A 27,905-nucleotide genomic window follows, 5' to 3' on the forward strand; every position below is an offset into this window, starting at 1 on the left:
GGGTTCCTAATAGTTAACAACGGAATTCTAAAAACTCTCCGAACAAAGCTCAGTCAACCAGATATAAAGGAAAGTAAAATGCAGTGTGCGTGTATGTTTTATTTATTTATAAAACGTAAGAATACTTATAAAATATTACATTAATATGTTGATCGCTGTTCCAAAGGTATAACAATTTATGATATAACTGAGAAACCGCCTTACTTAAAGACGTTTTACATATTTTGTAAAAGAAAGAGTATCTCGGTATCTACTTATAGTTTCATTCGAGTTTTTTATCATTTAAAAAAGTGGCAGTACTCTATAGTAATGTATTTTAATTGATATCTTTGTGTGTATGTGTGTAGTACCTACTAATGTATTTAAAAACAAGAATACAAAATGAAAAATATTTAATTTATAAAATACAGTCTTGTAGTTTACATATTTTTCGCTTTCAACTTTGAATATTAGTATCCAGTATGTTCCGTCAATATCTCTCTCTTAAAAAAATCTGTAAAGTGCGATGCAAAATGCCAGAAAACTTAAATTATTACCTACCTACTTAAATATAATTATTTACGAAAAACATCTCGGAATTTTGTGCGTTAAAAGTTAAAAGCGTGTATTTTCAGTAGGTAATTATAACATTAAAAAAATACAAAGTGGCAAAAAAGGAAAGGAAGTAATATTTATATTTAAGTATACTTATGATGCAATATGGTTACTGTGACGACATTTAATACAATATTTAAAAGCAAATGTGTAAAATATCATGACTAGTTTATCTAAATTGTGATATGTTTATCTAGATTGTAGTATTAGTGTCAGCAGGGCTACTACGAAACTCGAAACTCGAAGTTGGTGTCGTGCGGCCCCATTGACACTCATACTATTTAATACGAGAGCGAGAGGGACGGTACAATACGAACTTCGAGTTTCGAGTTTCGTAGTAGCCCTGCAGGCTTATGCTGCATGTTGTGCCCAGGGCCTCTAACAGGTGAAAGACGGCCCTGGAAATCAGTTATACTGAAAAAGTCTCTTAAGGCCCTCAACAAAAAGCTTGCAAGTTGCACATGGCGTCCCGGTGAGGCAGGGATCATAAAATAATGAAATGAAATTGAATAAAAGGTCCAACCCGGTACGTGTTTCAGTTTCCACGATTGTACAGTCAACCAATTAGATTCCCAGACCATCACAGAACCGTGTCATTATGACATTATGATTATGTCATTCGTTTAACATATTGGTATAGACAAATAAAAGATATTTACTATGATAGGTTCCAAGGTGGCCCAGGATATCGAATTAGTTGACTGTAGTAGGTTCAAATTTACTTATTCAACTACTTTTAAAAAAGCGTGCAAAAACTAATATTATTTTAATCTTTAATACACTATCTTTGGGAGTAACAATACATCGGCAATATTACTTATGTGCAACTCATTTGCTGAAATATGGTTTCCTTCTCAAGTTTTAGTGACTTCTAATAGTCAGGTGCACAGATATTTCCGATGATTGTGTGCAGAACTTTAGTCTATGACCAGTCAGGGAAATGCACTTTGAATGAAGTCGGCTCCACGCCCTCCGGAATCTTGGATACATGTACCTGAAAAAAGGGTTATTAATAAAAAAAATGCATAATACTACCTGTTTATAGCAGGGGGAACTAAACATTTTCCGGAAAAATAAGTTTCTGCTAAAACCATTTTTAATACTAGCTTTTTCCTGACTGTATTTTTATTGACTGTACTCGCATTGTTAAGCTTTGCTAAGCTTACTTTGGGACTAGGTCAATTGGTGTGAATTGTCCCGTGATATTTATTTATTTATTTATTGTCATCTAAACTACATTTCCGTACCAAATTTCAAGCCGATGCTATTAACCGTTAAGGAGTTCCGTCCTGAGGAGATGATTCTGGCTGGACTAACAGGATGTAACTGCCAGATTATTGTATTGTCACAAGATTTACATAAGCCAAGAAAATATGTCAAATTTATCTGACCACTGAAAGACGGTCAAATTTAGCTTCCAAGATTTGACCCAAACAAGTAATAAAAGCTTGTGAAAACTATCCTATGTCATCAGAATCCCAAACTATGTCCATACCAAATTTTCAATTTGCTTTTAAAATTGTAGGGGCCACTCAGCGCGTGAGTCCGGCTCTCACTTGACCAGCTCTTCAACTTTGTACTTAGCTTCTTTTATTTTATCTTCTATTGACTAAGGAGTTAAATTAATAGTAAGACATCCAACCGTTGCAAGTGGTGGGTTGTCATTCATTGTGGCGTTCTAAAGGAGCTCTTCTTCTTTCTCTCTTCCTTCATCTTTGTTTAACAGTGGACTATCTCGGTCCGTGATCATGACTACGAGGATGATTAAGTGAAACTGCTTAAAAAAAATATACTTCGTTGATTTTTTTTACCGGATTCTTTTCAACAGAGTTGCTTCCGAATCGGTGGTAGATTTTTTTACATTCAAGTTCTTGTTTTAGTCTACATTGAATAAAGATTTGTTTTTTTATGATGATGATGATGATGATGATGGTGATGACGACGACGACGACGACAACGATTTATTTATTGAATCAGGCGTTACTTTGCGGAGGTCCATATCAATGAACTAAATGAATTTCCTTGCTCACCCGCGACCTTACGATAGCTAAGCTTATGCAAAATATGCGTGTTCATGCAGTTCCTCCACCTCCACACTGTAAGAACACACACAAATCACACAAACCCATCTATCACCACCACCACACTACACTGACGCGTTTCGAACTCAACCAGAGCTCATCTTCAGAGTGACACAACCGTACACCATGCTACCAGTTGTTAGACTCAGCTGTCAGGCGGTTGTGTCACTCTGAAGATGAGCTCTGGTTGAGTTCGAAACGCGTCAGTGAAGTGTGGTGGTGGTGATAGATGGGTTTGTGTGATTTGTGTGTGTTCTTACAGTAGGAGGAACTGCATGAACACGCATATTTTGCATAAGCTTAGCTATCGTAAGGTCGCGGGTGAGCAAGGAAATTCTTTTAGTTCACTGACGACAACGATGATGATGATGATGATGATGATGATAATGATAAAATTACTAAGGTGGTAATTATACAGGTTGGATATAACAATATCGTTGATGCTCACCCAGGCAGGGCAGTTGTGCAACTTCAGATACTGCTCAGCGCGGCTCATAGCTTCCGACTTTTCCTATGAAAATAAGAAAGAAAGAAAATTAAGTCCACATCAAAGGGCTAAGACTTAGGCGAATTGTATACAGGGTTTATAAATTAAAACTACACAATGCCTGTTATCGAATAGAAAAAACAATTTTTAAGCTACCTTTACAAATAACAAAGTTATAAAGGTTTGAAATACAAGATTAGACAGAGAAAGACATACTGGCATGTGACGTCACACGCCAGTACCGCCATACTTGCTGCATAGAGAAAAGCGTTTGAGAAAGAGACATGTAAGTATATAGATTTTTCAAAAAAATACTATAAATCCAATTTTCAACCGATTTAAATTTTCTCTTCGCTAAACACTATCTGTATATCTATATTTTCATAATAATATTAAGATATGGCAAAATCAGGAGTTGTCAAATACCGTAGGGTTGCTCATTTAGATGGGTCAGTATGGGAAAGTCTGAAGCTATAAGACGTACAAAGATCTGTTCTTAGGACCCATGTCATCGATTTTAATAACAAGAAAAACTGCATTTATACATTTGAAAAAAACTTGTACAGTCAGCAGCATTAATATCTGCCACAGCGGAGCGTGCAAAAATATCTGACACGTCCTTCCGGCCCTAAAAAATAGTGTTGTATCAGATATTTATTTATGTACGCTTGTTGTGTCAGATATTGGTGCTGGTGACTGTACTCAACTTGGGAATCGAACCAGGACGTTTTGAAAATAAAACTTACATTATTAAAGAATATGACAACAATGCATTTAATTCATTCTTAATAGCGTGTCTCTTAGTAACATTTAATGCTCATGACCTTCACTATCGATATCCAAATAGAAATAATGTAAGTTTTTTTTTTCCAAAATGACCTGGTGATTTTTTTAATGTTTGAATGCAGTTTTTCTTGTTACTAAAATCGATGATGTGGTTCCTAAGAACAGATCTTCGTATGTCTCATAGCTTCAGACTTACCCATACTGACCGATCTAAATGAGCCATCCTGCATAGTTAGGTTATTAGGTTTGGCTTAAACTCAATAGTATTTTCTGTTAGTTCTTTTTAAAATACACTATTTTTATGTCACAAAATGTCAACGTTTCCACTGGTTTATACATGTCACACATTCGCATTATTCACAAGAAGATTTTTTACTATTTTTGAAGGAAAATCAAAAATAATGTTTAATTTAGTTTTTTGCCGGCTTTCCTGGCTTCGTCGGCTGCGTTGTCGACCTTGTAACACAAATTTTATTTAAAGAGGTAGGACGCCGGCTGCGGGACCGTGGATTAGACTCTCGCTCCGAGTCGTTCTTGATGCAAAGGCTATCTATCGCCGTTCAACGCAGCAACGCGGCAAGCGTGTTGGGCACCTTTGCGCCAGGAACGATTCGAGGCGGTCTTTTTTTATAATATAAAAATATTATTCCTCATTTCAAAACCTAAATGCCTAGGTATGAAAAAAAAACAATAAATCTGCAGCTTCATTTTCATACCTTAGTATTGGAGTTCTTTCCAACCCAAACGTAGACGCCGCTGGACCCGGCGTCTAGAATGTAGCATTCCTGAAAACAAACCACGTTTTAGTCATTATACTTTTTCAGGTACCGTCTAGGATACCGGATCTTTGTACCAGGATGGAACGTTTTCTCGTTCAATTCCTCGATGGTCCCTTTGGAAGATGTGTGGATTATCAATCTGACATTAGCAGCGAAAAGGTTCGACCGAATCCGCAGTCCTTTAAATTGTTCAAAGGTCAACTGGAAGAGATCCCTTTAAGTGGCTAGAGAACTTTGGCTACGAAGCTTGAGGTCGGGTTCGATTTCCGGCCGAGGCAGATATTTGTATGAATAATACCAATGTTTGTTGTCGGGTCTTCGATGTTTAATATCTTTATCTATACACATATGTTTATCCGTTGCCTAGTATCCATAGTACAAGCTTTGCTTGGTTTGGAACTAGGTCAATGAGGGCTATCGCGTATAAAATTGGCCGCTAGAGGCGCTAGTGTAGCGAGAGGTCTCCAAAATGTCAAAGTGATTTTTGGGTGAGCTTGGCGGGTTTATTTATAATTAGTATAATTTTTGTGAATATTTTGCAATACCTGAAATTAATTATGGCAAATATGCGTTACGGGGCAACGAATGTCTGTGTTTTGAGACAGTTTTGTCTTTCGGAAATCTTTGTCCTCCCTTTTTTCTGAACAAAACGGGACTACGCAACAATGTGGCAAGCTCGATATTTTTATGGTACGGTTTTAAGGTATTAAATGTGATTGAAATGTAAATTTTGTTACCACGCCCGTAATAACAAACTACTTAACCACTGTACTTCAGGCAGGACCTTTGTCTACAGTGGCGCCAGCTGGTGAGCGCGAAAACGGTAGCCCTCATTGGTGTCAAGTATCATAAGTTTTTTTTTACCCCAGAATCGAGCTGCTCCTTTCCCTCGATGGGCTTCTCTGTGACCGTCATGCTACCCGAATCATCGGAGATCTCAAACAGCTTCACCTCCTTCGTGACACCCTTTTCGAAGTCCTGTGAATTCAAATATCTTTTATGCAGGCTGGAAAGTTATTGTTATCAACGAATGATCATTTATAGGTAGAGTCATTCATGATGACGCGTGCCGTGGCTCTTATTACAATGTCATTAATGTCTAATTTTGACAAAATCACGCGTCTTCGTGGATGGCAACTAGGTATATATCTGTAATTAAGACAATTGCCTATCCCGGCTAATGTGCGGCACATATAACTACCTGTTGCCATTAGTAGACACTCAGTGCGGATGGGGCGTGTGAGGGGCCTAGGTCTATTAGCAAAGATTTGACTATGACCAACGTTTGTCCAAGATACCCTCCCCGCACCGTACGAAAGTATACTTCGCAGCCGCACAGAGCTTTGGCCACGTAAGGGGCTTTTTGTGCCTTTCCCCGCATTGAATATGTCATACCAAATTCATCCATTATCATCCACCGATAAGCCAAAGTTTGGCCTACGTATTATACTATCTGTAATAGTACTTACTTCGTCATCACCACCTTCTTCGTCCGAGGGTACGGAGTCCATGTCACCCGAGCCGAGGGCTTCGAAGAACTTCTGCGAGTCATCTCCGCTGGAGTAAGCATCTGTCAGAAGAAGATGAATAAATTCAAACTGCAAATGCGACCCGAGCGTTGGCTATCATCATCATATCAGCCATGGGACGTCCACTGTTGGACATAGGCCTCCCGCATAGGTTTCCAGTTGGTTCGGTTGGAAGCGGCCTGCAATCCACCTCACGGTCATCCGGCCTGCATCCATCATCCGCGGCTTTTGTTCAGGAAAAAAAAACTTTCAGCCAAGTTTCCGAAGATGGTCTTTCCGAAAGCGTCATGCCTCCCTTCTACTTTTCCTATCAGCAGGTTTAGAAAGAAATTGTCATGTCGAATCAAGTGTACCTATCATATTCACATTCTGCAATTTATGGTCTCCAGTAAGATTCTTTTTTCTTTGACCATAGTAAAAACTTCTTCGTTGGTATTCCTTTCTGTCCAGCTAAACCTTTCCATCTCTCCTCCAAGAATTTCAAAACTCTCAAAGTCTTCTTCTGAGCGCTTTGTCTGTCCCATTGCATTCATTACTTCCTGATGCACACCAGTTTTTCATATATTAACCCTGGCATAATGTAATGGCAGCATAAAAACGGAAAAAATACACCATGATATTTTTAGATAATTCGATCACCATTAGACAAATTTATCATACCAATGATTTCGATCTCCGCCCGCCCGTTATGATCCTGGTCCCGGATCTGATTGGCCACAGAGATAGCTTTCATCTTCTCCACACCCTTGGCCTTCTGGCCGACGAAAACGAAGATATTGTGGTCCTTGTCGAGGATGAAACAGTCGCCGTTGTTCATCTTTGACACGTGCGCTTCAATCTGGAATAAAATAATAGTTTAAACAACCTAAAAATACGCTTGTGAAATCATCATCAAACCCGGAATAAGCACACCACAACACTAAAGACCATAAGGGTCTCCCCACATCTATCGACGTGGAATCTGCAATAGCAGTCCTTCTGAGATCTGGACCTTATGATGATTCGGTCATTTTTTACAATATAGTCGTTGTGATACCAACCCGATAGAAGGGAAAAGAGAAAGCTTTATGCAATAAGAGCGAAAAAGACGTAGAAGCATCGGCAGGCGCCGGCCGAGCCGATACGAGCCGAACCATGACGTTTTAGCTCTTGAAAGTGGACCACTCGGTGATAGCCCGCTGCTCGCACGTTTGCGATACGGCGCTCTCCACCCACCCTTCATAGTACACTACTGTCCACTCGTTGACAACGTGGCGTCTGGCTTCCACCCGTGGACCACCTGTCTACAACGAGTGGACGCCGAACTACGAGGCGGTGTTGGTCGGGTGCAGGTGGCTCTCATTAGAGCTCATTAGCTGTGACCTTAACCATCGCAAACTGTATGACGGGAGTCACTTGTCACCACGTGGACTGAGTTTCGTGGTATCTACGTAGGCATGACTTGTTTTAGAGGGTCGCAAGTATTGCGATGAAACCTGGCTCAAGGCACTTGCTGACAAGAGACAGAAGGCGGTTCTGCACCAACATACGCAGACTTCTCTTGTCTGGCCTGTGGACGAACATGTCGCTCTCGCATCGGTCTAGTCAGCCACCAAAGACGTGCACAAGCAACACGCCAAAATTCGTCTGGAACAGACGCGTCGGCCTGATAATGATGACGTCGGCATTCACTTAGCATCTCTTGGCAAATAGACATCTAACCTGAGTGACGCGAACGTTTCTTTTGCCCTTGATCTGGAACAGCCTGGTCTCCGCACCAGCATTGGTGGTCACGTGGCTGAAGCCAGACGCGTGGCCGCCAGACAGGTAACGGATCGCTGGAAAAAAAAAGCTGGTCCTCACTTGTCGGTTATCGGGCTCGGATTTTAATCGGTAGTTCCAGTGGCAGAACATTTTATATGAAGCTATTCACACTTGCCCGACACGATTTTCTATAGAAATGACCGACAGCCGACACGAATCGGATCCGACACCCGACAAGTGGGAACGAGCTCTTACAGCACCTGCCCTTTTTTTTACGTGTCCTTGATGACAAGTATGGCTAAGTTTGGCTCTCCAACTTCTTTTTACTTTCAAGATAACCTAACCAACAAAAAGTTGGAAAACTCCCGACTTTGTCACTTCAAAGTTCAATATCTCAAAAATAGCTCAACCGATTTTGATGAAACAGGTCTAAGAACCATCGCTAGAAACTCGAAAAAAGCTACGGTGCCACAGACAGACAGATAGAGCCATAAGGCCGCCTATTGCTTGCCTTGTATTTTTTTCTCTGTGTATATGTTTTCTGTATCGCTTACTATTTCTAGTGTACAATAAAGAGTCTTTGTATTGTATTGTATTGTAGACAGACACACATAGCGGTCAAACTTATAACACCGCTCTTTTTGGGTCGGGGGTTAAAAAGGGCTTATACTTTCTTCAAAGGCCGGCAACGGACCAATGACTCTCCTTGAGTAGTTAGTACTCATGGGCAGCAGTGATCATTTCCCATCAGATGACCCGCTTGCTCGTTTGCTTCCCTCTCATAATAAAAAAAACCTAGAATACTTTAAATAACCACTATTCATTGATAATATTTAAAAAATAAATTTTCGTAGTTAAAAAAAAGATACTGAGGCTACTTAAGAATTTAAAGTAAGGTACTTAAATAAATAAAAAAACCGTGAAGAAACGTGCATCACCAGCGGCACTAGCAAAGTAATTCAATGGTGTGTGTGAAGTTCCTGATTCGCACTGGGTCCTCATGGGAACTACAATTCAAGCATTCTCATGCTAAGGGGAGGCCTGTATCTAGTTGTGAGACGTAAATAGGCCGAGATGATCAAATAAAAAAATACAAAAAGATATGATTCCGGCCAGGATCGAACTGGCGGCCTTCTGCGTGTAAAGCAGATGTGATAACCACTACACCACGGAACCGATACAATGATGTGCGAAAATTTGCTCCAAGCATACATTTGTATCGAGCTACACTTTCACTTCACATCATGTCGTCATCACCATTGATAATGTTAGCTTCCTAATATCTTTATACCTTTCTCAGGCCCAGTAGGGCTACTACGAGACTCGAAACTCGAAGTTCGTGTCGTGCGGCCCCTCTCGCTCTCGTATTAAACAGTATAAGTGTCAGAGGGACCGCACTACAAAGCTGCTGTACAACAAAGTCCAAAATTCGAACTTCGTATCTGCCGTTCCGTTGACGCTTATCTATTTAACACGAGAGCGAGAGGGACGGTACGAAACAAACTTCGATCTTTGAATTTCGTAGTAGCCCCCCAGAACCAGCGTTAGCCGTCATGCCCGGGGACTTGAAATATCGGTATACATTTAAATCGGTTCAGCGGTTAAACGTGATGAAGTAACACACAAACAGACTTACGAACTTTCGCATTTAAGTATAATATTAGTGAAAAAAGCCGTGGTGGCCTAGTGGTTTGACCTATCGCCTCTCAAACAGAGGGTTGTGGGTTCAAACCCCGGCTCGCACCTCTGAGTTTTTCCAAATTCATGTGCGGAATTACATTTGAAATTTACCACGAGCTTTGCGGTGAAGGAAAACATCGTGAGGAAACCTGCACAAACCTACGAAGCAATTCAATGGTGCGTGTGAAGTTCCCAATCCGCACTGGGCCCGCGTGAGAACTATAGCCCAAGCCCTCTTGTTCTGAGAGGAGGCCTGTGCCCAGCGGTGGGACGTATATAGGCTGGGATGAATGAATGAATGAATGAATTAGTGAAATAGTGGACAAAACTTGCTTACTCGGTTGAAAATATTTCAAGAACTGCTCGCTCTCATGTCCTTGGGCTTCCCGGTGCTGGACTGCCGCCCCTTGGAACCTGCCGTCGTCCAGGTTTACAGACAGGATGGCTGCAGCACCAGCCTCATCCTGGGAGGTGGCTGACCCCAGCCAGAAGTGAATGTCATAGGTTAGGGAGGCGGGGATGCCGGTCGTCTGAAAATTGGAACCAAATTAAGGTCTATGCCAATTGAAGTGGCAATGGGGGGACCACATCGCTCGAAGAACAGATAACCGTTGGGGGAGAAAAGACCTCGAGTGTAAGGGTGCATTGTTACTAAAGTATATTTTCGTTACTATCAAAAGTATACCAGTGTAGCGACTGCTAACGCCATCTAGTGAACAACAATAGAAACTCCTACCATGTTCTACATCGCGCTATCGAAGTTTCTCAACGCGGTCGCATATATACAAGCTCCGACGCTCTTCCTTCGGACTTCGGTCCCCAGGCATAACATCGGCCTGGAGAGAGATCTCTCTATTGGAGCCTCCCCCCACACCAGCAATATACTTTTTTAAAAACATAGAAAAAATATATAATAAAAGGTAAAGTCACGCTGTTTTTTTAATTATGGTGGCCAGTATCAAATTTCGGTGACACCTTTTCAAATTATGGTGGACGTTTGAATTTTTTTGTGAAATGTGATTTTTTTTTTATTTATCCTAAACTATTGGTGTAATACTGGACCATTTAGTAAACTTGTTTAATATACCTATGAGTTTCATTTGAGAACTTAAGTATATTCAAAAGTCTTAATTTGAAAATTACCATCAAAATTGGCAAAACATAAACTTGTTGCGATTCACCAAAAATGAGCATGAAATAAAATGGTAAAGCAACTAAACAGAACAGGTGGCAAGGCACCACTGCGAGACTTACGATGAAGGAATTTGTTTCAGGTTCAGTAATCTCCATTTACGCTTAAGCTAACTTGATTAAAAATCATCTTAAAATTATTTCAGGTTTACCTTTAGAACAATGTAAGAATCTCCAGTGTAGAATTTTCCGAAAGAACTTTCAGCCACCGGCACTGGTTGGAAATCCTGCAACAACAGCATGAAACATTTAAAACAATAATGAACTAGGCCAAGAGCTAGTTGGACTTAAGTACATGTATTTTTGAATATCCATTATCCAGTGTAAGTAAAGCACCTCTTCTAAGAAAAAAATACGCAGAGGTCATATGATTACTGACATCAACAGAAAGAAATTAAAAACTAAAGACTTTCAGATTATTCTTATTGGTTGTGTCATAAGAGCTAACTTCATACCAAATTTCATGTTTCTAGGACAACTGGAAGTACCCTAACTCAAAAACTGCTAAAATTCTGCTTACGTATAATGAGGGGTATCGCGTATGAATTCGCCGCTAGAGGCGCTAGTGTAGCAAGAGGTCTCTGAAATGTCAATTTTCACTGTTTTTGGGCGAATAGAATAATTTTGTGAATATTTTGCAATACCTGAAATTAATTATGGCAAATATGCGCTACGGGGCAATGAATGTCTGTGTTTTGAGACAGTTTTGTCTTTCGGAAACCTTTGTCCTCCCTTTTTTCCGAACAAGACGGGACTACGCAACACTGTGGCATGCTCGATGTTTTTATGGTACGGTTTTAAGGTATTAAATATGATTTAAATTTAAATTTGTGTTCACGCTTGTAAAAACAAACTAACTACCATAGTTCAGGCAGGACCTTTGTCTACAGTGGCGCCAACTGGTAAGCGCGAAAACGGTAGCCCTCATAGAATGACCTTGCAATAAATAAAATTCTGTTTTCAATTTCCAACAAAGAAGACTCCGAGCAAAGCTCAGTTTGCCCAGATACTAGTATTATATGGGCTACAAAAAGCATTACATTTCAAGTGGAAAGGGAAGTCCACTTGTGAGCATTATCTCAATGTTATGCGCTATTTATTCTAAGAGCTTCTGCAATAAATGTTTTGATTATTTTACACGTGTCTAGCACTTGAAACGTGTTTAGTATAAGTGTTTATGGTTTATCTACACCCACAATAAATCCTCCATTATGCGTTCAAAAACCATAGATAATGACCAGCATTACGACATTGGATTCTATTATGAACACGGCTGTATCGTAACGAGATTTCATACATAATTACAGCACCGGGCGCGCCGTGCCGCACGCACTAGCACCAGCACGATCGTCGCGCGCGCAGCGGGCGCAGCTCGTGGGGCAGACGCCTACCTAATTCTCGTTATTGCAGATCATTCTCAATGGTTCGCGGAACACATGATAGAGGATTTAATATATGGTTTTAATAGATGGATGTAGATAAAATATTGTATGCAGCCACACTCGTGTTTTAAGAACCCCTATTACGATACAGCCGTGTTCATAATAGAAATGTCGTAATGCTGGTCATTATCTATGGTTTTTGAGCGCATAATGGAGGATTTACTATATGGGTGTAGATAATACATTACTGCAGAGGCCATGAAGTAAGGGATTGATGGACGAGTTCGGGGTAGACGGCGAAGTCGTAGACGAGGCCGGATAAAACGAGTCCAGCAATCCCTGTTCTGGCCGAGGTTTGTATAGTGCTTTTCTCAAACAATGTGAGGAAATATTTCATCCATCCATCCATCCAAATCGCATCGCATCGCAGTATCGCAAATGCTTACAGAGTATAGTGGTGGTTGACTGTTCGTAATTTTTCCTTTGTCAGTTTAATGTTAGTAAGCAAGTTTAAAAAAGTTAGAGCAGCGGACAATAATGGATTTTCATACATACTCGTACTTCATGGCCTAGGTCAAGAAGTTATGTAGGGAGGTGGTAGGGAGCCATAAATGAGAAACTTCATGTCTCCATTTCGTGACATTAACGCATACATTTCCGAGCATGTTTGAGAAAATAACTTTTTCTACTCCTATACTGTAATCTGTGATTTACTTAATCACGAACAGTATAACCACGGAAGAACAAAAACAAGTGGAAGTGCTATGTAGGTGCAGCGTTCGTGCCACAAGTAAGCGGTGGTGCGCACTCGATGCCGGTCGTGTTCAACATTGCGTAGAGTATGATCAAGTTTAGTAGTGTCGCGACATTCCTTGTTTTACAGTAATTATGCCGTAAGTATTGCTCAATGAGGGCTATCGCGTATGAATTCACCGCTAGAGGCGCTAGTGTAGCGTGAGGTCTCCGAAATGTCAAATCTCTTAGTTTTTGGGTGAGCTACGCGGGTTTATTTATAATTAGAATAATTTTGTGAATATTTTGCAATGTCTGAAATTAATTATGGCAATTATGCGTTCCGGGGCAATGAATGTCTGTGTTTTCAGACAGTTTTGCCTTTCAGAAACCTTTGTCTCCCTTTTTTCCGAACAAAACGGGGACTATGCAACACTGTGGCATGCTCGATATTTTTATGGTACGGTTTTAAAGTGTATTAAATATGATTTTAATCTAAACTTTGTTTTCACGCCCGTCATAACTTACTTTGAAAGCCATACTTAAAAACCTCACGCAACAGTGCGCCATCTAGTGAGACAAAAAACGATAGCCCTCATTCTGGAATGTAAGAATGATAGCTGGAAATAAAACTTACTAATGGAGGATTACCTACGTCATCGAGTAAGCGTACCGCCGCTTACCTGTGGCACGCACACTGCACCTACATAGCTCTTCCACAAGGGGACGTTGTCGCCCACTTTGGGAAAGACTGAAATAAGTAGATCAATGTAATGCAGGGTTTCTTAAACTTTATGCAGTCACGTACCACTTTCATAATTTAAACAATTCCGCGGACCGCTGTCAAATTTTTTTTTGGAAATTTTCTATTAAATAGGTTTACAGACTGGCCCTTTATACATACTCTCATCTATGACTGACCTACTGTGGACCCCTGACACACATGCTGCGGACCCCTAAGGGGTCCGTGGACCCCACTTTAAGAAACCCTGACGTAATGGAAGGTTATTTTAATCTGCAGTTATCGGTAGGTAGCGTCAATTTACAATTTCGAAAGAGGTAAATTCTGTATAATACCTAACCAACTTATAAACGTTAAAAACCCCCCACATTGCTATTTCAAAATTCAATATCTAAAAATGGCAGCAGGGCTACTACGAAACTCGAAACTCGAAGTTCGTGTCGTGCGGCCCCTCTCGCTCTCGTATTAAATAGTATAAGTGTCAGAGGGACCGCACGACACGAACTTCGAGTTTCGAGTTTCGTAGTAGCCCTGCTGGAACCGATTTTTATCAAACAGCTTTCACGTAAACAAACCACTTAAAAAAAAAACAATTTACGCAGAGGTACGTTATTATACTTAGCGGCACAAGATTTGGCACACTACATACAAAATTACCTATTATTACATACATTTGAGGGCCAGATTTTTTTGCGCTCAGTATAGTTACAAGTAAGAATAATTAAATTTTTAATAATATAGGATAATTGTTAATCGTATCCTGTTTATAATGATTTGGACGGTTATAAATTAACAAAAGCGATAGCGTTGATAAATAAATAATAACCACGTTGGTGGCATGTTATCAAATACAGCTTGTGCCTAAAATGCATTTTACACTTCTCACGCTCGTAAACTTCGTATTTACTCGTATGCTGGGTCTAGGCGACATAAAATAAAATTGAAAATACAAACTGAAATATAGATGCACAGAAAAAACAGAAAAATAAGACCATCACTGGGAATCGAACCCAGGTCCTCGGTAATCCGTACCGCGTGCTATACCGCTACACCACTGATGGTCAACGGTACCAACACGAATTTCCCTATGCACCTCATAAGAAACTAAGTAAGAAACACAAGCTGAGATATGAGGTGCATAGGGAAATTCGTGATGGTACCGTTGACCATCAGTGGTGTAGCGGTATAGCACGCGGTACGGATTGCCGAGGACCTGGGTTCGATTCCCAGTGATGGTCTTATTTTTCTGTTTTTTCTGTGCATCTATATTTCAGTTTGTATTTTCAATTTCGGTTTTACGGGATGACCGTAAAAGTAAAAATTTGGAATTGAAATAAAAAATACAAAAAGATTCCAAAAAACCAATCTTGACATAAAATAACTTTTTATGCTCTAGTGTATAAAGTAAAATCTACGTCTAAGATCAAGGCTAAACTGTGCCAACAGCCACGAACAAACAAGGTTATTTTTTTATAATTCGTGATTAAGTATTAAAATATACGAATATATTAATAAATGAACAAAACTAATAATACATATATAAATAAAATATACCAGTGAACAATTGTTTTGATTGTGCTATTTATATATTTATTTATTTTCCTCGCAATCGAAGTGAAAAGCCGAGTGTAAATCCATTCACTCACCGTACTGGCTTGGGTGGCTACAATATGATCGTCTCGAGTAAAATGGCTCGTTTTATGCCTTCGTTGTACAATCTACTATTATGATCTTACCTCGATTCTCCATATTTCTAGACCCTGCTTAACCCCGCAATTTTCGAAGGCTGGATGAACGTCCGGCATATTCTGAAACAAAATATTTCGTTTAACATTGCGTACCAAGAAGCCAAAACCAAATTTAGCCGAACCTATGATGGTTCTAACAGTGCTAACCGAAAAAAAATGAGGCGTGGGAGAAACTTGGTACTAAATTCTTATTATGAACAAAAATGTACATTTTGTTCATTCACTAGCTTTGTTCGTTTACTGGTGCACTTACCCTAGGTACAGTCACCAGCACCAATATCTGTCACAACAAGCGTGCATAAATATCTGATACGACTATTTCTAGGGCCGGAAGGACGTGTCAGATATTTTTGCACGCTCCGCTGTGGCAGATATTAATGCTGGTGACTGTACAGTCACCTACAATTATCTTATTATTAAGCATTGTCTTATAAGAGCTATACCTACATGCCAAAATATCATCCAAATCCGTCCAGCTGTTTTAGCGTTAAGTATATACAGGGTGTAACATTCATAAATAAATAAATAAATAAATATAACGGGATAATTCACACCAATTGACCTGGTCCCAAACTAAGCTTACTAAAGCTTGTGTTATGGGTACTAAGCAACGGATAAATATAATTATAAAGATAGATACATACTTAAATACATATTAAACACCCTAGACCCGAGAACAAACATTCGTATTTTTCATACAAATATCTGCCCCGACACGGGAATCGAACCCGGGACCTCAAGCTTCGTAGTCAGGTTCTCTAACCACTAGGCCATCTGGTCGTCAAAAATTCATGTCAGTCAATATTATTATATATAATTATGTTCCCACATCAGAAACTCTAAGACATACGAAGATCTGTTCTTAAGAACCATGTCATCGATTTTAATAACAAGAAAAACTGAATTCATACATTTTTAAAAAACTTGTACCTAGCTCGGGAATTCAAAAAAATAAAACTTACATTATTTAAAGAATATGAAATACAATGCACTTTATTCAATCTAGACTATCGTATTATATTAGGTAACATTTATTGTTTATGACCAACACTACCGATATTCAAATAAACATAATGTATGTTACTATACCCGAACTGAGTACAAGTTTTTTTTAATGTATGAATACAGTTTGTCTTGTTACTAAAATCGATGACGTGGTTCCTAAGAACATATCTTCATACGTCTTATAGTTTCAGACTTTCCCATACTGACCGATATGAATGTTACACCCTGTATATCTCTATTTATTACACCGTATCGTACCATGACCGTAGTATTAACGTGTGATTCAAAAATATATTCTTCGTATTTAAAATTTTGAGACCATGACTACTAGCACGTTTCCTAACCTACCGTCCCCGTCGCGTCATGTATGCGCTTGACATTCCGTTCCTGTCACGTTCCTACTACGGTCGTAGTATGACACGGCGTGGGTGGATTTTAAAGACTAACACACATGCAACAACACTCGCAAGTTTACTATAATATTAGTAGCATTTTACCTCAATTTTGCACCTTCACTCTGCTAACGACTAGCTAGAACTAGAACACACACTGTTTCTAAATGCTAAAACTGCACGAAGCACTCATGTCTGGAGTTGGCTTTGGTTTATCTTTACGCTGCTTTTTTAATAATAATAATAATAAAATAATTTATTTATTTACATAAAATATTTTTCTGAGAGGAGGCCTGTGCCCAGCAGTGGGACATATATAGGCTGGGATGATGATGATATAAAATATGGTTACATAATATAGATGTTATACAATTTGATGTCCAGGCATATTCTGCTGTACATGCAACATACAAATATTAAATATTTATCTCATAGTCTAAGGTTACATTTAATACCAAACTGGTTATATGTAGTACAGAAGAGAAAAAAATTACAATATCAGTAGAAGTATACAATAAATATTAATTTAAATATGAATCTAGATAGTTAAGTAATCATTATTCATCAGAATTAAAAAAAAAAATTTACTGAGTAAAAGCAATGTTGTACGAGTATGAGATACTTGTCAATGTTTAATACAATAAAAATGTCTCTTTCAATTTGACATGAGCTTTTCTGCCTAGTAGTGTCCAAAAAAATTAATTAGTCCATTAGTTAGTTATCATAAATTATTGGACGCGTATTTTTTCCTTTTGTTAATTAAAAAAAAGATATAGCCAGTTAAAGTTCCGTGGCCGTCACGCCGTGCGACACTAGTACAGCGTGACGTGACGGACCCCTTCAATGAAGCGTGTCAAAGTTCGCAACTTCGACTAGTTTCATTTATGTAATTTTTTGCTTGATTGACAAAAGAAAATATGTGTCCAATATTTTTTGATAATATAACTGACAAACTAGATATAGAATAATATTTTTTGACTTGACTTTGCATGCTGAAGATCATGGGGGAGTTTTCAGAATCCTTGTGCAAAATAACATTTAGAGTAGATGTGGAACCCTGTAAGGATTTGCATTGTTAAATTTTCTGTCTGAAATCCAGGAGGCTGACGTATTTGCCGATGATTGGGGGACAATTTTATCTAAAAGAATTTTATTACAAGCTTTTATTTAACTTACGATTTAAATGTATCTGTGTATGTATGTGCGGGTCAAACCTTGCAAGCTGAATTTGACTCATTTCCAGTGATCGGATTGACTTGAAATTAGGCATACTTATGTAAAACTGGTGACAATACGATAATCCGGCAATGAAATCTTGGTGGTCCGGCCAGGATCGTGGTATGGCAATGCAAGTACAGTCAGCAAAAAAACTTGCATTAAAAATGAAATATTAGCAAACAACTTTTTTTAGCATAGTATTAATGAGCTAAGCGTTTTAGTGCAAACTGTAAACCTGACTATGTATTTAAATAAATAAATAAAAATCACGAGGCTTCTCCAGTCATAAGCGCTCCATGTCAAACTGTTATCAGCATTAATAGGCACTCAAACAAAACTGACGGACACTGATAACTTTATGTTAACAGTTTAAAAACGTTACTTCTATTAATATCACTATAAATATTTATCTCTAATATATAAAATTCTCGGATCACAGTTTTTGTGACAAACTCCCCCGAAATGGGTTGACCGATTTTTATTAAAAAAAAAACCTGTATATTCGGTAGGTCTGAGAATAGGATGTAAACTATTTTTCATCACACTTGCTCGTAAACAGTGTCGTAACATGCAGGCTACCTTGGTTGCAACCCCCCAAATAAAAGCCTCGACCTTAATGTGCTTGTCATGAAACCCGTGGTCGGTAAATGAGTCATTGCCCGTACTAATTTACTTGTCATGAAGCCCAAGGTCGGTAAATGAGTTTGTTACTGCATGGAGTGCTGCAGCGCGCGGCGCATGCTGCGGAGGGATTTCGGCGCGGAACTGGAACTGCCAAGAGCGCAGTCAGCGGTATCGGCAATTTTTAAAGAAATATTAGTTTTTTTTTAATAAATATACAATTTTACTCGCAAATGTGATGAAAAACATTATAATGTCGCACGGGCGGTACTAGAATTATGAACATCGACTCATTAAAGCCCTCAGTCTTCGACTTCGGGCTTCTAATAGGCTCTCGTTCGTAATTCCTTATTTACCGCCCTTAAGACACAATGTACTATTTCATACTTCTACGCGGACGGAGTCGCGGGCAACAGCTAGTAGGAACCCTAAAAACGGAATCCAAATCATTCTATTTCTATACATTACGAGACGAGTCATAAATTATGCCACAGCAACCGACGCTGCATCTATAAAAAAAAGGCCAATAAAAAGATAAAAATAAAACGAAAACACGTTTTTTTACATTCTGCGCTGACTTTTGGTCTCAAGGACACAATTCGAGACATGCTGCAAAAACTGGTCAAGCGCGCATCGGACTCGCGCAACGAGGGTCCTCTTCAAATATGTATGTACTTATACAAAAATATCTAGAGTAAGCAGAGCCCTGTTCGTGAGTTTCATTTTTGCTCAAATAATTTAAAGATGTTAGGTACAGTTTTATTTACATTTTTCATATTGGTTGTGTGCTACAGGGTTTCTCAAACTTATGGCTCCACGTACCCCTGTTAAAGTTTCTAGACGACAGCGAACCCCTCCCCCCCCCCCAAGATAGTAATAAAATTGACTGATGGAGAAACTAAGGTTATTTTTATTTCAATCATCATCATAATATAATGTACCTATATTATTTATTTCAATATATATAAAAGACTCACAAAACCAATCTTAATCATTCCAGTCTTGCGCGCACCATCACGTAAACCTTGTCGCGAACCCCCTACCGTCGAATAGCGAACCCTAGGGGTTTGCGTACCCCACTTTGAGAAACCCTATGCTATAGGGTTAACTTCATACCAAACTGGGTTTTGTCACGAAATAAAAACTAGTTTAATTCCCTTTCATGGAAACGCGGTTCACTAATATATAAATAAAATCATTTCTATACAAATAATTCGTTTCACAAATGTTTTATTTGGCCAAATGAATTTTATTCTGAAACTAAATGTTTCAGGATTTTTATTAAACTAAGCTAAACTAACCTATAGGGTTCTGCACAATTTCTTGGAAAAATCCCGAATACTTCACAGTTTCAGAAACAATACACAACAATACACATATACAAGCTGTAATTTTGCAGTGGTTAAAATAAAAAAAAGTAAAAAAAATTTTTTTAGGGTACCCTGCCTCCGATAGACGTAAAGTGGGGGTGTTTTTTTCTAGACTAACCGTAACCGTATAGTGTAGGCCCTACACTGTAGGGTATCATTGGATAGGTCTTTTAACATCATTGGGGGGTTGCCATAACGATTTTTTGATTCAGAATATTCAACTTTAAAGAGAAAAAACATCATTAAAATTGAGTGTCCCCCTCCCCCTCTAAAATCTAAACTGTTGGGTGGAAAAATTTGAAAAAATTCAAAATGGTAGTAAATATACCAAATTTACTAGGAAAATTATAGCGGCTAAGATTGCTTGAGAACTATTAGTAGTTTAAGAGTAAATAGCTGCCTAAGGTTATAAAACATACTTAAACTTGGAAGGTTCCGTACACAATATGAAATCCTTAGAAAAATATAACTTAATTTTTTCCTAATGGCTACGGAACGGAACCCTATTCTGGCCGTGTCCGACACGCTCTTTGCCAGTTTTTTCACTACTCCAAGGGGTAACAGACTCGAGTAAGTACAGTTCAGCTTGGAACCTCCCGTTCCTGAAAAATGGGTATTGACAGAGTACCTATATTTGGGACAACAAAGTGACCCTAAACGCGTTCCGTTTATACCGAGGTACAGAATGCCATGTGGTCTAGGTCTATGTAGGTCTAGGTGGGGGTAAGGGGTAACTTTTAGCAATAAATAATATAGTAGCGTGATTAAATCCCGAAAAACATTTATAATGAAGTACGGAACCCTAAAAACGGCGTGATTTTACCCGTTCTATTTTGTGTCAAAGGCTTTAGCGTTAGGCTGGGGCCGCACTGATAAGGCGATTAGGCCCAGCACACACGGTGAAACACAACTGCAATGAAACTACAACTTCTAGTCACTTTTGAGTTTCATTTGAGTTTATGCCATAGACTCCTTTGAGGGACCGCACATGACGCAACCAGTTTTTTTTATTTATTTTTTATTATTTTCTCAAATAACAGAATACATTGTTTAAAGAAATTATCTGCCAAACTGCATGACAGTTTGTTGGCACAAAAAAAATTAGCTCTCTAACACTGTTCTTAATATAAATACTTAAAAATAAGTATGCATGTATAAAGGCATGCAAGGGGATGTACATTAACTCCACATCCGCCAGGTCATGTACCTTATCACACATATGTAAAGATATACCTATATATACATACATATAGGTAGGTTGAAACCGTGTGAAACGTGTTGCAAATCAGTCGCATTGAAAACGACGTGCAGGAAACTTGTGTTTGCGTATCATCGTCTTGGCGTCTTTTTGTATGCAAAACGTTAAATTTGTGTTGGAAGTTGACTTTTGCTCATACGATATCAATCCATGAATTTTCTATCGGTTTCTTGTAATTGTTGTCAGCTACAAACATACGGCAGTTGATATTCTTTTCGACTTAGGGATGTACGTATCCACACACTTCTTCGTTTACGCCACCTTTGTCGAAGATACAAATACTGAACCACAACTTCTTCATCACTGCCATGTACACACACACACACAGGACACAGGACACAGGATTATCCTAGTTCAGGCATCATGTGTTACTTTTTCCTTTTTAAGTCTACTAGATAAATTGTATTATTTTGTAAGAAAGTATTTTGAATAAAGATTTATTTATTTATTTATTTTATTTATTTATGTCTGTCTGTCTGTCTGTCTGTCCGTCCGCGGCTTTGCTCAGGGACTATAAATGCTAGAAAGCTGTTATTTTGCACGGATATATAAGTAAACTATGCCGACAAAATGGTACAATTAAAAATTAAAAAAAATTTTAGGGTACCTCCCATAGACGTAAAGTGGGGGTGATTTTTTTTCTCATTCAACCCTATAGTGTGGGGTATCGTTGGATAGGACTTTTAAAACCATTGCAAAGACGATTTTTCGATTCAGTGATTTGTTTGCGAAATATTCAACTTTAAAGTGCAAATTTTCATAAAAATCAAGATGGTAGTAAGTATATCAAACTTTCAAGGAAAACTATAACGGCTAAGTTTTCTTGAGAATTATTAGTAGTTTATGAGTAAATAGCAGCCTAAGGTATAAAATATACCTAAACTTGGAAGATTCCGTATAAAATACGAAATTCTTAGAAAAATATTACTTAATTTTTTCGTAATGGCTACGGAACCCTATTTCGGGCGTGTCCGACACGCTCTTGTTTTTATAAATTTTTGTTTGACTGTCAAAAGGAAAAAAATGTACGTGCAATATTTTTTAAACTACTTCAAAAAGGTTATAAAATGAATATGTATGTAACAAGATGTACCTAGTATTCTCAGAATTGCACAGTTTATGTATACAGTATGTTGTCTATGTCAGCTTTTCCTTGATATTTTTTTTATTATCTTGAAAAAATCATACCTGGGTTAGGGTCAGCAGACTCGTACGCACGGACAACTGAACAGACGAAACTATTCGCAAAGTGACTTGCACACGACTACACGAGATGAAAATAGCATTCAATAGTTGATTCATGCCAATTGACAATGCTGTGTTTACGTAAACCGTAAACTCCGGTCTATTCGCAACGGTCTGTATATCTAATGGTGCTGTATTTCACATTTTAGACGGCTGTATGATTTATGACGGGTATATCAACTTTTTAGTGTCCCGTAATTCAGGAGAAATCAGATATAAACTTTGTTAGAAAAATGTTTGTAATGTATTAGCATGCTAAAGAGATGAACCATGAAGGAATGAGGGCTATCGCGTATGAATTCGCCGCTAGAGGCGCTAGTGTAGCGTGAGGTCTCCGAAATGTCAAATCTCATAGTTTTTGGGTGAGCTACGCGGGTTTATTTATAATTAGAATAATTTTGTGAATATTTTGCAATGTCTGAAATTAATTATGGCAATTATGCGTTCCGGGGCAATGAATGTCTGTGTTTTGAGACAGTTTTGTCTTTCGGAAACCTTTGTCCTCCCTTTTTTCTGAACAAAACGGGACTACGCAACACTGTGGCATGCTCGATATTTTTATGGTACGGTTTTAAAGTGTATTAAATATGATTTTAATCTAAACTTTGTTTTCACGCCCGTAATAACAGACTTTGAAAGCCATACTTAAAAACTGCGCCATCTAGTGAGACAAAAAACGATAGCCCTCATTGCCTTAAAACATGATACTTTTAATAAGTACCTCAGGAGACGTTACCATGGCAACAAACTACACTAAAACGTTGATTGACTCCCTTAACAACTTAGCTAATTTTCGCTTTGACAAGACGAAATACATCTGAGCGAGACCGACCGAATCATGTGTACATATTGCGTAAAGTCAACCAGCAAATATCTGACACAACAAGAAGAATATTTGTTACGGTTCTATTTCTATTGCCGGTATAGCCGTATGTATAAATTTCTAATTATAATTATAACACAAATAATATTTTGACGACCAGATGGCCTAGTGGTTAGAGAACCTGACTACGAAGCTTGAGGTCCCGGGTTCGATTCCCGTGTCGGGGCAGATATTTGTATGAAAAATACGAATGTTTGTTCTCGGGTCTTGGGTGTTTAATATGTATTTAAGTATGTATCTATCTATATAATTATATTTATCCGTTGCTTAGTACCCATAACACTAAGCTGCTTGGGTTTTGTGAAACCTACGCAGCCAGTCATGGTCTGATATATAACGCATGCAAGAGCCAATATATGGTCTTTGAGGCCGGGCGCAATCGGACAGTCGAGGTTCCACACATTTACTTAAATGGTACCCCTCTCGACAGGGTAGAACATTTTAAATATCTAGGTCATGTGGTTGCGGCCGATCTCAAAGATAATATGGACATTGAGAGGGAACGGAGGGCCCTGGCGGTGCGGGCAAATATGATCGCGCGCAGGTTTGCTCGTTGCTCGAGGGAGGTGAAAGTTACATTGTTTCGAGCTTATTGTACCTCTCTATATACATGCAGCTTGTGGGCACAGTATACGCAGCGGGCCTACGGGGCCCTCAGGGTCCAGTACAACAATGCGTTCCGGGTGTTGATGGGGCTGCCTCGCTTCTGTAGCGCATCAGGGATGTTCGCGGAGGCACGCGTCGATTGTTTTTACGCGGCATTGCGCAAACGCGCTGCATCCCTGGTGCGCCGGGTGCGCGCCAGCCCCAACCGCGTCCTGTCAATGATAGCGGGCAGGCTGGACTGTGCCTATATGACACATTGTGGGAAACTACATGTCCCCACTAGTGTCATAATGTGGTGAACTCCCTATTTAGGATTAATTTAATATAATATATGTATCACTAACACTTAGATTAAGTCAAACTAACAACATATGTGTCTAAGAAACATGAAATAATGGATTTTAATTTTAATTTAATTTTGCTAAGCTTACTTTGGGACTACTTAGATCAATTGGTGTGAATTGTCCCGTGATATTTTTTATTTTTATTTAAATAGGTATTTCAAATTGGCACGGAACCCTCGTTGCCGGATTCTGACTCGCACCTGGCTGGTGTTATTTATTTGTTTTACTAATGTCATATTGACATTCCATACATCTGATTATGAAAAGGTTCCACCCTGGGACGTAAATTAATTTCCTTGACTGTACATATGTATGTATGTATGTGTGGGTCAAATCATGCAAGTTGAATTTGACCCACTCCCAGTGATAATGACCTGAAATTCAGCATAAATATGACAATCTGGTGACAATACAATAATCTACTAGGAGGTGACATCCGCAGAATGGAACTCCTCAACAATAGCATCGACTTGAAATTCGGTACCTACGAAAATGTAGTTTGAATGACAATGCAAGTACAGACAACAAAAAGTACAGTCGGAAAAAAACTTGTATTAAAAATGTTTTTTTTAACAAAAAACTTTTACATTGGACGTCTAAAGGCATCATTATCGATGTTACTGATAGAGGCCAAGTTCATTGCCAAACAAAGAAGCGACTGTTTACAAGCTGTGAGTCATAACGTCGCCGTAAGCGGACCGTGGGTAATAGTACATTATTCCACATCAAATAGGTGGAAAGATAGTCTAAGGCAACTTTATATTACCTACGATTACTAAAAACGATTACCTAAACAACTGATGAGGTAATTTATATATTACTATAAAAACGGCCGTTTATTATACCGGGTGTGGCCTGTAATATGAGCAAATAATTAAAACATAGATAATACTCCTCAAACTGAACATTATTACTTAAGCGACTTTTAAAAATAATTAGTTCTTTAATTTTTATTACAATTTTAAGCTTATTCGAAGAAGCAATGTAAAGCAAAATGCTTGATGTTTGTAGCGTGACAGGCGACGTCAGTTGTGTTCTAGGATGGCGTACATTGATAGCAGTATTTATAGTTTGTGTGAAAAAAAGGGAAAAGTCAACGACTCTATTATTTTTAAAAGTCGCTGAACTCATGTTGTTCAGTTTGAAGAGGACGATCTATGTTTTAAGTTTTTTGCTTGTATTACAGGCCACACCCGGTATTGTTGGATAGGGAATAAATTTCCGTTGGAAAAACGATTTCCTAAACAACTGATGAGGATATTTATATTACAAATGAACTTTGTAAAAACGGCCGTTGATAATATAAAAGGAGGAAGTTCATTTGTAATTATTATATACCAGGAACGCGGTGTAGGGAAGAAGAGCGTGGTTTTGAGGGTTCCGTAGTCAACAGGAATGCTTATTTTACAATTTATGGGATTGGTGGCGGCGTTAATTGTAAAATAAAAAAATCCCTTTGGGACGGTGTTCAGTGTCGCGGATATTAAAGTAAGAGTTAGTTCTGTTCTCCTTTTCGAATTACTATTCTATTATTATGTGTTTTTTAGGGTTCCGTAGTCAACTAGGAACCCTTATAGTTTCGCCATGTCTGTCTGTCTGTCTGTCTGTCCTCGGCTATTACTAGAAAGCTGGTAATTTCCAATGAATATACATATCAGTCACGCTGACAAAGTGTTAAAACGAAAAAAATATTTTATTTTTAAGGTTAGGTACCTCCCATGCACGCGACACTAAATGGCTGTACCTTCAACATTTTTTAGGGTTCCGTAGTCAACTAGGAACCCTTATAGTTTCGCCTTGTCTGTCCGTCTGTCTGTCTAACTGTCTGACCGTTAGTACTAGAAAGCTGTAATTTGGCATGAATATACATTATCAGTCACGCCGACAGTGGTAAAATAAAATAAAAAGTAAAACAAAAATTTTTTTTGGGTACCTCCCATAGACTTATGGTGGGGGTGATTTTTTTTTCTCGACTACCCTTATCTAACCTTATAGTGAGGGGTATTTTAAAATCATTGGGGGTTTTCGATTAAACTGTTGGGTGAAAAAATTTAAAAAATTCAGGATGGTAGTAAGTATATCTAATTTACAAGGAAAATTATAACGGATAAGATGCTTGAGAATTAGTAGTAGTTTAAGAGTAAATAGCAGCTTAAGGTATAAAATACTTATACGTAAACTTGGAAGATTCCGTACACAATACGAAATCCTTGGAAAATTATTACTTGATTTTTTGTAATGGCTACGGAACCCTATCTTGGGCGTGCCCGACACGCTCTTGGCCGGTTTTTATTTAATTGACAACAGGAAAAATACATGTCCAATATTTTGTAATAATACAGTGTGTCAGCCAGGCTTTTTTTAAGGACGGTTAAAATAACGTATTTCTGTACCTTAACAATGATATTAATTTAATTAATAAACTAAAATTCAGACTTTGTTACCTTTCTAACAAAATTATAATTGCCAGCAATGTACAGCAAAGTACATTGACAATTACCTATTACCTAAGTGTAAATGACAGCCGACAGATAGGTACTTTGATAATTACCTGTCAATTTAATTTATTACCATTTTGCTAGAAAGTCTGAATTTTAGTTTATTAATTAAATTAATTTACAGAAATACGTTACTTTAACGTTCCTTAAAAAAGCCTGGCTCCGGTAACACACTGTATAACTGAAGGACTTATTAGATTTTTTTTAGGACACTTACTTACTTATTTATTTCTTTAACATTTGCATTCTTAGGACGACTTGTAGACTTTTTTTAATCTCGATTTAAGGCTTAAACTGACAGTTCTTGTATGGATCTGACAGGACTTAAGACCACTTAAACCTAGATTAAAAAGCCTGCAAGTGGACGTTAAATAAAGATCGTGGTGCCAGTCTCTAAAACGGTTTTCATCCACTAAAACGGCCTTCTACATAACCTCCACGAAACAATCAAAAGCGGCATGCAAAAAAAAAACATTGTGATTGATGTGATTAGCGTTTGCAAACGTCAAAATAAAACTAATTAAAACAATTTAGCCTCATTCATTATTTTTCTTAAAACTGCAATTGTCATTAATTTTGTAGCATTGTTTCGCTACAGAACGTTTTAAATTGTTTTATTTTGATCAAATTATGGATACTTACGATTCTGTGATACACTTCTTTCCTCTCCGCCGGCTTGTCACTGACTGGGTATGGTTGTTTGTGTTGTTTGTGTGCTGTAGCGTATTGAAGCTATGGTTTTTTAAAGGTCGTCTGACGTTTCCCGCGTTTAATGGTCTGTATTCACATCGATCCAGCTCTTATTTGACCTTGGATAGTCCCCATATCTAGTAGATAAGGTATTTAGGTAATAAGAAATGTGCAGGTATTTTTAGAGTTCCGTAGTTGAACTACAAAACGGAACCCTTATAGTTTCGTTCTGTCCGTCCGTCCGTATGTCACAGACTCACAGGCATTTTCCTTTTTTTTATTTATTTCTTACATACAATTG

The 27,905-nt window shown here is 38.3% G+C and overlaps 1 protein-coding gene and 1 non-coding gene across 3 annotated transcripts; both read right to left on the reverse strand.

Moving 5' to 3' along the window:
• Positions 1-81: 81 nt before the first annotated feature.
• LOC141444868 (gelsolin-like) lies at positions 82-27,665 on the reverse strand. 2 transcript variants are annotated; one of them, XM_074110588.1, is made up of 11 exons: positions 27,557-27,665; positions 15,463-15,534; positions 11,023-11,097; positions 10,017-10,209; positions 7,958-8,073; positions 6,917-7,094; positions 6,197-6,297; positions 5,592-5,705; positions 4,665-4,733; positions 3,124-3,186; positions 82-1,588 (listed from the first exon to the last, which is right to left on the reverse strand). In XM_074110588.1, exons 2-11 carry the CDS (start codon positions 15,529-15,531, stop codon positions 1,517-1,519), a joined length of 1,050 nt encoding a protein of 349 aa, XP_073966689.1. In that variant the 5' UTR covers positions 15,532-15,534; positions 27,557-27,665; the 3' UTR covers positions 82-1,516. The 2 variants fall into 2 exon arrangements, with proteins under 2 accessions (XP_073966689.1, XP_073966688.1); XM_074110587.1 differs by lacking the exon at positions 27,557-27,665 and adding an exon at positions 22,527-22,655.
• On the reverse strand, positions 9,103-9,175 carry TRNAV-UAC (transfer RNA valine (anticodon UAC)). The gene has a single exon. It is a non-coding gene; the product is annotated as a tRNA-Val (tRNA).
• Positions 27,666-27,905: the final 240 nt, after the last annotated feature.

This window comes from Choristoneura fumiferana, chromosome 30 (genome assembly GCF_025370935.1).
Source record: "Choristoneura fumiferana chromosome 30, NRCan_CFum_1, whole genome shotgun sequence".
In the NCBI taxonomy this organism is placed as follows: domain Eukaryota; kingdom Metazoa; phylum Arthropoda; class Insecta; order Lepidoptera; family Tortricidae; genus Choristoneura; species Choristoneura fumiferana.